Genomic DNA, 10,319 nt, shown 5'->3' on the forward strand with positions numbered 1-10,319 from the left:
ATCCATGCAACCTCCTTTCTCCTCCGTTTTTGGCCGCCGTAGTCTCTCGGGTAATGCCCTTCAACTCCGCTAAACATCCTCTCCGCTCGTCACGAGAGGGCTACGCGGGGCACCATCCTTTTTTTTTTTTGCAAAGAAACGATCGTTACATTTATGATCCCTCACTATCGAGCTGAATAGCGCTTCTTTTCCTCTCCCTTTGAGTCGTGGTGTGACGCCGCTTTCATGTTGGAACACGGCTGGGGGCCCACCCCTTCCTGCTGCGGGGATCTTTGCGAGTGCCTGTTTTACCCTTCCCTTTTTTTTTAGCGAGGAGTAAACGAAACCGTCGTACAGATGAAGTCTGCATCATGCCGCTTTTGACGCTACTTATACCTTCTCTTTTATTATTGCCATTTGCTCTTGCGTCTTGTTTTCTTCTATGTTCATTCTTCTCCTTCCGATGCCGTTCTCGTCCCCACGGTTCACCATATTCTTCTCAGGAAAGGTCCAACGTTATATGTCGCGTGATCGCTCCCCCTCCCCTTCCTCTTTCTTTCTTACGCACGGACCGCAAGACACCATCTGCGGATATGAATGGCGGGTCCCTATTGTGATGAAGAGCAAGCGGTCGAGAGAGACGTCTGAATGTGCAGCTTTGTCCTCTGCACTTCCGCCCTCTCCCCTCTGTCCCGTCGGTGAACTCGATGACTCGGCAATTCGCCACCCACGCTAATTTCAACCTTGAAATGTGTCTCCTCTGCGTGCCTACCTTTCCTTCGTCTCTCCTTTGCGCTTTCGCTCCTCCTCCGTCTCGGTATGGTGGTGGCCGTGCGGAACGTGCAGCAATGCACGGACGTATTTGTGTTTCCCGCACCCGAACTGGACCATCTTGTCGTTTCCGTAAATTTAACGTAAACACCTGTCCCTTCTTCTTCCCTTCGTACTACGTACACCTGAAGAAAAGGAAACAGAAAGTGTGCTTGTACGACCCTTCACTCCCTGCGAGAGGCACGTCGTCCTTCACCTTAGCTGGCCTTTGTTCGGGTGTGTATGTGCGTGAACGATGGACGGCGCTAAAGTCACCGGCAGCGAAGCAGCAGGCAACAACACAGTGACCGGTCAGCTCTATAAAACGCCTGCGTACTACTCGCACATTACTGTTACCCCGTTAAGCCACGAGACGGATCTCGATGGTGCCATCCATTCGCATAAAGGCCGGGGCTATGTGGCGTACTTCGCCGAAACCGTGAAGGAGGCGCAGGCCAAACTGGTTGCCGGCCTCCGCGAGGGCGGGGTCGAGGTGGCACACGGCGACGACGCCCATCTTCTGGGGGTGTGCGGCGTGAACTGCCGCGACAGGGACAGCTGCATACACACCCTCTCAGGGGGCGACATACGGGCCCTGTGCATCGACCACAAAAACGACATTTTAGGCGCAACGGGAGAGCACTGGACGCGCGTGTTGGTTTGTCTCCATAACGGCGGAACCACGCTGCACGATCTCTCGCTGGAGTGCTTTCCCCGAGGTCACACGGAGCTGGTCGTGCGGGTGCACCTCTACTACCCAAACAACGTGCCCTGCGGCAGCGTACACGATCGACGCGCTCGCCTGGTCACGAAGAAGCAGTTCGTGCCGAAGGACGCACGCAGCTCTCAAGGGCACCACCTTTTGCACCACGCCCGTATCGGTGCCAGATGTGGCCCGCCGCCATGCGAGTCGCTGTTTCCTTCTTCCACCAAAGGAGCCCCGGACCAGGGCTTCACCACGGAGAGCAACTGCACCGCCATCACCGTGGAGACCGTCTTTGTGCGTGACGCGTCGCGGCGGCAGCAGCCCTTCTACGCCGAGGACACGGAGCAGGCGCGTGTCTACTTCTCCTACCTGCACGCAAGCGAGCTCGTCACGGACGAGCAGCTGTCGGACAACTTCCCTAGCGGACCACTGGACGCGATTACGATGCCGGCCTTCACGGAGGACCGCGACAAGGAGAAGTTCAACGTGCTCGTGCGCCTGTACCTGCTCGCGCACGACCAGGGGTGGACCTCCACGCTCACGGACCGCAGTCCCCACCCCCTCAACGACTCGCGGCTGCCGGTGCTCTTCCGCTACGTCACCACCCAGCTGGACGTGGCAGACCGCCGCAACCCGCAGTCGCTGGTGCTGGTGAAGCAGGAGCTGCTGCCGGACGTGGAGTCGCAGGTGGTACGCTTCTGCTTCGGTCGTGTCGTGAGCGACGCCCTGCGCCGACGCATCATCGCACGCAGCACACGCGACCCGTCGCACCACGCCCGCGTCGTGTGCTACCTGCCCTACGGCACCAACGTGCCCGCCTTCACGGACGCGCAGATCGCCGTGCTGGCCGCGCTGTACCCGGCGCTGGGCATCCGCAAGCCCACCTGCGCCGCGGACTGGTGCGAGCTGAGCCGGTCGCTGCACCAGCACGGCGTACCGCTCCTCGACATTCTGCAGTCGGTGGGCACGCCGCTGACGGACCGGCACGGCGCCGACATCGTCACGGACGTCTACGTGCCCTACACGCCGGACATGGCCGGCACTTACTTCGTGGTCATCGCCAACCGGCCGCTGCGCGACTACATCTCCCTGGTCAACCAGCGCTGGCTGCTGGAGGACCTGCTGGGCCGCACCTGCGACTCCGCCACCACGCACACCGCCTTCAGCGCCTGGGTGCGCTACTGGGGCGCGATAGCGCGGCTGAAGCACGAGCTGGAGGAGCAGATGAACACTGACACCGTCTCTGCGCACCTGGGCCTGCGGCTGCCGGCTGGTGCGCGAGGGCAGCCGGCGTCGTGTCTCGTGAACGGTCGGGTGACGGACGGCAGCGGCGGACTGGTCTTCGCGGAGCTGTGTGGGCGGCGCTTTGCGGATGCGAAGCACGTCGGTCACCTGCCCCCCGGGACGGCCGTAGTGTATCGCTTCCGCTGGGACGGCGACAGGCTCCACTTGAAGTACCTGCCGACACCGTCGGAGCAAGTCGCGGCTCTGCCTCTCCACATCCCGCACGCAGAGAAGGCGCGGAGACCTGGCGGGATGCGCGGCGTGTGCGAAGCACCCCCGGCAGTGCAATCTGCGGAGGACCCCAGCGCTGCTGCGACATCACCGTTTGAAGACGCAGCTGCAGAGTCGAATGTGGAAGCCGCGCTAAAGCCGAAGGGAATCCCGGCGGCTGTGCCGCCCTTCTCGTTGCTGGCGACTCGCCGCGTTGGTGTGGGCAATTTGGGCTACGGCCTGATTCTCCGCCACCTCCCTGCGCCGCCGCCAGCCGCGTCTGCAACAACAGGCGGCGGCGGCAGCGTCGATGGCGATGACGATGAGCCGCAGTACCCGGCGACACCCCAGCCGCCAAGTCGCGGCGATGGGCGAGGCTCGGCTTGGGGGGACGGAGGCCCACTCGGGGGACGAGATCGTGGCCGCGGCGATCCCCGCGCCAGCACCGAGCGCAGCGCCCGCGGCCGGCACGTGGACAACGGCGATAATGCGCACGAGGGCGTTCATAGTGCGAAAGCGCCGCCGTTCAGAGACGGAACGCGGCGGGGTCGCAACGGGGCCTCGCCAACGCGGGGTGGTGCCAGCTTCGATCACGGCGATCGGCAAAGCTCGGCGCGCGGGCGCGCGGGCGGATGGCACGCGGCTGGTGTTGCGAACGGCGACAAGGACGACTGGGAACGTGGTGGGGCGTGGCGGCCGTCCAACACCGGTGCGGATGCAGCTGGTGGCGGTGCTGGAGGCGGTCGGGACGACTGCTTCTACGATCCCAATTACGTCCCCAATGTCTCGAGACAGGCGGTGGGCAACAGAGGCCGCCGTGCGTGGTGACAGGGGAGCGGTTAAGTGGTGAAGCGTGGAAAAGGAAAAGGTAAGAGGGAACAATGGAGTGGTTCTCTCGACAGCGGTGGCACTTGATGACGGCGCTCGCAAACGCCTGTGCGGAAGGAGGCGACACGTGGGGCTGGAGAAGCGGGAGGGGAGAAGAAAGTGCCGGACGGCGCAGCCGTGATCGCGAACCGCCAAGGCAGTGCAAAGCCCTTTTTTAATCGCGCTCACCCTATTAAGCAGCGGAAACGAACGACGTGGCCGCTTGGTCTAGTGGTATGATTCCCGCTTCGGGTGCGGGAGGTCAGGGGTTCAATTCCCCTAGCGGCCCTTCTTTTTATAGCTTGGGTATTTTGATTCGTTTCAGTGACACTGAAGTACCAACAGTGTCCAAGAAAGGCGAGAGCGACGCTCGTGTCGTTTGGCGTACGCAGGGGGGTGCGCGAGCTGACGCAACATAAGAACCTCCCCAAGAGACGTGTGCAGCAAGCAAGTTGTTGAGACACCCACCACACACAGCAACAACGGTCACCTCTCTTCCACGCAAACAACTCATTTTTTTCTCTTCCTTCCCCACTTCGCCTTCATCTCTTCTTTCTCGCTACAACGCCTGCGTCTCGATGCCTCCTCCCACCGAAAGTGGTTTTCGCCTTTTCTTCTTTTGTAAAAGATGGCGCTTGTGGAGCCCCTGATTGGGCATTTGCTGTCCAAGTACAAAGAAACCGTTCTTGAGGGCCTGTCGAAGATTCGCCATGCGGTGCAGGCGAACGACGAGCAAGGCGCCGCCCTCGCTACCGCCATCACCCAGCAGGAAGAGGCGATGCAGGCCATACGAGCCACGTTGTTGAAGCCAGACTTTTTTGCGGCTACCGTGCAAACATTAACGGCCGTCCTGACCCACCTCACCGAGCGTGGTGGCCGCGTCGCGCTTGTCCGCGAGGTGCTGCGCGGCGACTGCGTTGCCCTCTTCCGCAGAACGCTGGCGACCCTCACAGACACCTCACTCTCCCACGTCATCGCCGCGCTGCAGTTTCTGACTGCAGCGGTGAAGGATGCACCGCTGCTCGTGCTGGCACGCCTCCGCGGTCCCGCTGACTCGCACACCGACAGCGGCATCGCGACATCCGCCGGGCCGCGCCGCGCAGACGTGCCGCTGCATTTATCTGCCTTCCGTCTCCAGCTCACCTACGGTCAGCGACGTGTCCGTCTCGTGCGGCTTGGCTTTCTCGTGCAGCTCATCACATCGCCGATGAACAACGCCGTGGCCGAGACGATCTGCAGCCACGGCGTGCTGACCCACCTTCTCGAGGACGCCGCGGAGCTGCTGCGCGAGGGCACGAGTGCCGGAGTGGCGTGCTCCATGGAGGCCCTGCGCGTCGTGCGGGAGCACTTTGTGCAGAGTCGTGACATCACGTCCGAGCAGAAGCGGCGCGTGCTGCTGGCGCAGCGCAACATCTTCCGTCTGCTGGTCCGCGCTCTCGAGTTCGACCCCGTGGCGGACCACGCCGCGGGCATTCTGTACGCCGTCATAGACGAGACGATCGAGTCCCCCGCCGACTACGCCAGCACGCGTGTCGAGTCGCTGGAGGATCACGGCATGCCCAACTACCTCCTCTTCTTTCTCCTCCGCCAGCTTCGGCCCAAGGCAAATGAGCGGATGGCGGGGCTAGTTCTACACGTCCTGCAGCGGGCACCGGATCTGATACGACCCTACTTCATTCGTGTGTCGGGGCACCTGGCAGAGGAGGGCAGCACGCACGGCGTGGCGCCAACGACGGCGCGCGTGGCCGTCATTAACCTAATGACCCGTGCTTTTCTCTCTCCCATACCCCATCACTTGACGGCTGGTCAGGCGCAGCTCGAGCCTGCGGCAGCCAAAACCTCCACCTTCTACACCATGTGTCCCCGCGACGTCGCGGATGAGGTGTGCCCTGCGTGGGTGGCCGAGTACGTGCACCGCCTCATCAACGGCTCCACCAATCTACTCCTGCTAGCCCTCGCCATGCAGATGACGCAGGCGGCGCTGATGCGTGCCAAGCGGGTGTTGCCGCTGGTGCAGGCTGCCCAGCGCGCCGCCGAGATGCGAAAGAAGGCAGCAGGGGGTGTGGGCTGCGAGTTCAGCAGCAGCAATGGTAATGAAGAAGACGGTGCAAAGGAAGTTCAGTCCGCCGAGTCGATCACCTTCTCCGACGCTGACCTCGCCGCGCTGCACGGCAACGACGATGCTGCAGCGGAGGTGTGGGACACGTACAACGCGCAGGTGCGCCATCACCTCCTCGCCGCCCTGCCAAGCCGGGAAGAGTTTTGGCATCGCATGACGCAGCAACTACACCACATCCTCACCTCCACCATGAGCACCCCGAACGATGCTGTCCTCACGAAGGTGCACGTGGTGACGCAACGCATGCTGCTGCTCATGAAGAACTACGTAGACGTGTTTGATGTGCGTGCTCCATGGCTCAGCGCTGTCCCCAACTTCCTCCCTAACCTGAGCCAGATGTTGACCGCAGGGCCCACGTCCACCACGGCAGGAACACATAGCAGACAAGAAAAGCATACAGACAAGGGTATGTTGTCCTCTCAGCACCCCATCACGACCGCGCTGCAGCAGCACAATGACATCCTGCGCCTGTGGCCCGCCGCCAGTGTGTCTATGTTGTGCGAGCTGCTCGTCGCCAGCCACCAACGCCGCGTGCCGATGGTGAAGCTACACCACGTAAACATGTCACAGGCGCAGGGCATCAGCGAGTGGCCGCTGTTGCTGAGCGTTCTGCTGTGGGTGACGCACCACCACTCCAAGCCGCAGCTCGCGGCACCGGAAGAGCGGGCGGCGGGGTGGGCGGCGCAGCTGCTCCTGTGGACGGTGCACAGCGTCACAATCCACTCGACCTGCACCTTGGCCGAAGCACACCTGTGGCTGTCAGCTCTGACGCCAAACACGGTTCCTGTTCTTTTGCACGTGCTGAACCATCTCCTTATGCGCAGTCTTTCGAAGGCGGCGGATCGCGTGACGCACGAGTTGCGCGAGGCCAACTTTGGCGTCTTGATGGCAGCCGCACAGCACTTCATTGAGCGCACAAAGGAGAAGGAGTCGCAGAAGGGTGCGGCAGCGACGACAGACGACGCGTCAGGGACGACGACGACAGTGACAGGGTCGCGTGGTGGGCGCGGCGTACAAGCGAAGGAAAGGGACAGGAAGACCGGCAACGCGGATGGGACGGGGGGCAATTTGTGGGGGACCCACCTGCACGCCGCTCTCGCCGAGTTCGAGGTCGTCGTTCAGCACGTCCAGCAGCAGTGGCCTCAGCGGGACACCGTATTACACGAAGCATCAGCCCGCCTTCAGCAAGACACGAGTGCCTATCGCGTGACGCAGCAGCAGTGCATCGACGTCTTAGTGCTGGCGGACCGGCAGCGCGGCTTTGTGAAGACGACCAATCACGCCGTCCCCTCTGCCGTGCAGCAACTACGCACCTTTGTCGTGACCCTCCACAGTCCAGTCCTGCCGCTGCCCGAGGAAGAGACGGCGATGACGTTGTTGACGCAGCTGCACGCAGTGCGGGGTACACCCAGCGCAGAGGCGGACGGAGCGGCGGACGACGTGCAGCGCATCTGCACAGCGCTTGGTGTTACGGGAACTGTACACGCAAAGGATGCGAAGCCGTCGCGAGAGGGGCCGCGCTGGTATGCGATGAGTTCGGTGTGCTGGCACGTCGCTGGCCGTCTGCTGGCCCTGCTTCGCCATCAGGAAAGGAAGCACACAGAGGACAACGCATCCGAAACGACGCGCGCGGCGGCCCTTGGACTGGTGCGCGCTGTTTTGGTCCAGCGCGCCGAGGTGGAAGCTGTTCTCGGTGCCTCTAACAACGCGCACGACGGGTCAACAACGGGCTTGCTGGTGCTGCTGCTCGTCTGCGTCCGAGTTCTGTTAAGCCCTACAGTGGCGCACAACGAAGAAGTGGAAATGCTTTCGCAGTCTGAAGGAGATGCGCTGGGGGCACTCTGCCTGTCCAATTACATGGGTGGGCTAAGTGTGCATGATCGCCTGTGCTATGCCGTGTGTCTGTCCTTGCATTACCTCCTCCACGCCCCAACACACGCAGGGGAAGCTGCGGTGGCAAAAGCCGTGAAACTGGACGACGAAGAGAAGGCCACGGTGCACGGCAGCAGCCCGCACCATCGTGGTCGTCGCCCCGACAAGACACAGCACGACAAGCATTGCAGCTTCATCAGTGAAGGTGGTGATGACGTGCGGCAGCGATTTGTTTGCCACGGTGCGACGGTGCCGCAGGCGTTGGTGCAGCGTCGTTTTCTCTTAGCCGGTCACACTCCCAGTGCCTTCCGTACCGCAGAGGTGGAGATGCTGTCGTGGCACCTCGACACCTTGACAGAGGAGGACATGACGCGTATGGCGCTCTGCGTCTCGTCGCGGCTGCACAACGGCCTCCTTCACCGTCGCTCAAACAACAGTAGCAACGCCAGCTCGAACAGCGAAGAGAGTTCGTGCAGCGTCGTTGATGCAGCGGAAGACGTGCTGTGTGGCGTCTATCCCGAGCTGTACGGTATGCACGATGTGGACGTCACAAATCTAGATCGACTGACCTCCAGCGACGTGCTGGACATGCGATACATCGTCCCACTTCTGCATCGCGTGGCCGCGCTCCCGCCGGCCTGCCTCGGACACCTTCCGACTGGTCGTGTGATTCCGTTATTGCTGAAGGGCCTGACCTCGATCGACGCACAGCTGCGCGCAGCCGCGGCCACGACGCTGGCTACCTTGTACATCCCGAAGGGCACCCTTCGCATTGTGGTGAGTGTGGCTCGCTTAAAGCTCTGTCAACTCGCGGCTTCCGCGACAGCAGCACATCCTCTTCCTCCTACTCCTCTGCCAAAGCAGTCCGGCGCAGCGATGGAAGACACCGTCGTACCCCGCCTCCCCACCCCCCTCGCCGTCTTTCTCATGACGGCGATTCGCCCGCTTGGCCGCTACGAGGACGCCCTGCACCACCACCTCATTCATCACCTCCTCCACATCGACACGGCGCTCACGGTAGCTATCCCGTTTGTGCAGTGGACCAACACACCGCCCCTCACCGCTATTAGCGTGCCGCTGATGTTGGAGAAGCAGGCGGCGCTGCAGCAGCGCGCGTATAGACTCGGTAGCAGTGGTGGCAGCAACATCACCCAGGCATCCGCCGCAGACGTGGCGCAGGAGCTGCGGAAAGGCATACCACCTCAGCTTGAATTTATGCTGCGGCTGCTCCGACACGCTTGTGAGGTGCCGCAGGATGGTGCAGCTCTGCTAGAGTCCGACAGCGTGAACGGACTTATGCTCCTGTGCGACCTCCTCACCGCCTCGGACACCCAACGTGCGACGTACATGTGCTGCCTGTTGGACCTGTGCACACGCTCTGCCGCCCTGACGCGTCTCTTCGCCAGGCAGGGCAATGCGCTGATGTGGACCGTCAGCTTCCTGTGGGCGCTTTGCAAGGAATACGGTGTGGACGCCCCGTACCCCTATAGTGGACTCACGTTCACCAACACATTGAGACTGCTGCGAGTGCTGTGCATTGGCACACTGCACACCACAGCGCTCTCCGACACCGCGTGCATCAGCGCGCCGTCGGTCGAGCAGCTGGCAGAGAGTCTGCGGCTGCTTCGGGCGTGGGTGGTGGAGGCGCACGTGACGGCGCGTGACGTCCTCGACGCCTTCGACGAGGTGATCGCGTGGTGCGAGCGCGCGCTACGCTCTCGGGATGTTGCGACGGCAGCGGACGACTGTGGCAAGATCGGGGAGAGCACGACGGGGTCCTCGTCGTCTCACGTTGCTCCTGTGCAGTCCGCCACGAAGCCCGGAAAGCGCAACCGTGAGACGACTTCTACCGCGGCACTGGCGGGGAGGCCGGCCACATCGCTGAAGCGCGTGAAGGCGGAGGGTGTGGTGTAGGTGTGCGCCACACTCCAAGTGCATGATGTGGGAGAGGAGCTCACCTTTTGTGTGACTCGTACTGTCGGTTGTTCTGGGATGAGAGCTTATGGGTGCTGTATTGTTCCCTTCCGATCTGGCTCCGCCGCGTGGTGCCAATGCCGGCTCGTGATGAGGACGTTTTCGCAGCTTTGACAGATGCGTCGGTGCTCGACGGCACGTGTATGTTTCTTTTCTTTTGTCTTCTACGCAGAGCAATGCTACCACCACCACCACCACCACGTCTTTTGCTTGATTGTTTTGTTAAGGGCAGGAGATGTCGTGTGTGGTAGTGGTCTGCGCCAGCGGGCCGATGGGCGAACCGTTGACGCCTGCATCGTGAGATGGGCGCCTTTTCTAAGTTAATACCTAAAGCACTAACGAATGAATATCTCTTTTCTTTTTTTTTCCATAGGAACGTTTAAAGCCCTCACAATAAAAAACAAAGAAGAATAATAATGAAGAGTTTGACGATGTCGCATCGCGAGAAATCCGCTGGGCGGTTTTTGGATATCGCTTTTTGAATTTGTTTATCTCAGT

General features: G+C 61.6%; 2 protein-coding genes and 1 non-coding gene across 4 annotated transcripts; all 3 read left to right on the forward strand.

Moving 5' to 3' along the window:
* Positions 1-480: 480 nt before the first annotated feature.
* Positions 481-3,817, forward strand: ABB37_05600 (hypothetical protein; the record flags this gene model as incomplete). 2 transcript variants are annotated; one of them, XM_015803684.1, is made up of 1 exon in its annotated part: positions 481-3,817. In XM_015803684.1, exon 1 carries the CDS (start codon positions 1,046-1,048, stop codon positions 3,815-3,817), a length of 2,772 nt encoding a protein of 923 aa, XP_015657509.1. In that variant the 5' UTR covers positions 481-1,045. The 2 variants fall into 2 exon arrangements, with proteins under 2 accessions (XP_015657509.1, XP_015657510.1); XM_015803685.1 differs by having other exon boundaries at positions 824-3,817.
* Positions 3,818-4,073: 256 nt separating this feature from the next.
* ABB37_05821 lies at positions 4,074-4,145 on the forward strand. Its single transcript has one exon. It is a non-coding gene; the product is annotated as a tRNA-Pro (tRNA).
* Positions 4,146-4,452: 307 nt separating this feature from the next.
* ABB37_05601 (hypothetical protein) lies at positions 4,453-9,761 on the forward strand (the record flags this gene model as incomplete). Its single annotated transcript, XM_015803686.1, has 1 exon — positions 4,453-9,761. The coding sequence occupies exon 1, from the start codon at positions 4,485-4,487 to the stop codon at positions 9,759-9,761; it is 5,277 nt and encodes a 1,758-aa protein (XP_015657511.1). The 5' UTR covers positions 4,453-4,484.
* Positions 9,762-10,319: the final 558 nt, after the last annotated feature.

Source organism: Leptomonas pyrrhocoris, assembly GCF_001293395.1.
Source record: "Leptomonas pyrrhocoris isolate H10 chromosome Unknown, whole genome shotgun sequence".
NCBI classification, from domain to species: Eukaryota; Euglenozoa; class Kinetoplastea; order Trypanosomatida; family Trypanosomatidae; genus Leptomonas; species Leptomonas pyrrhocoris.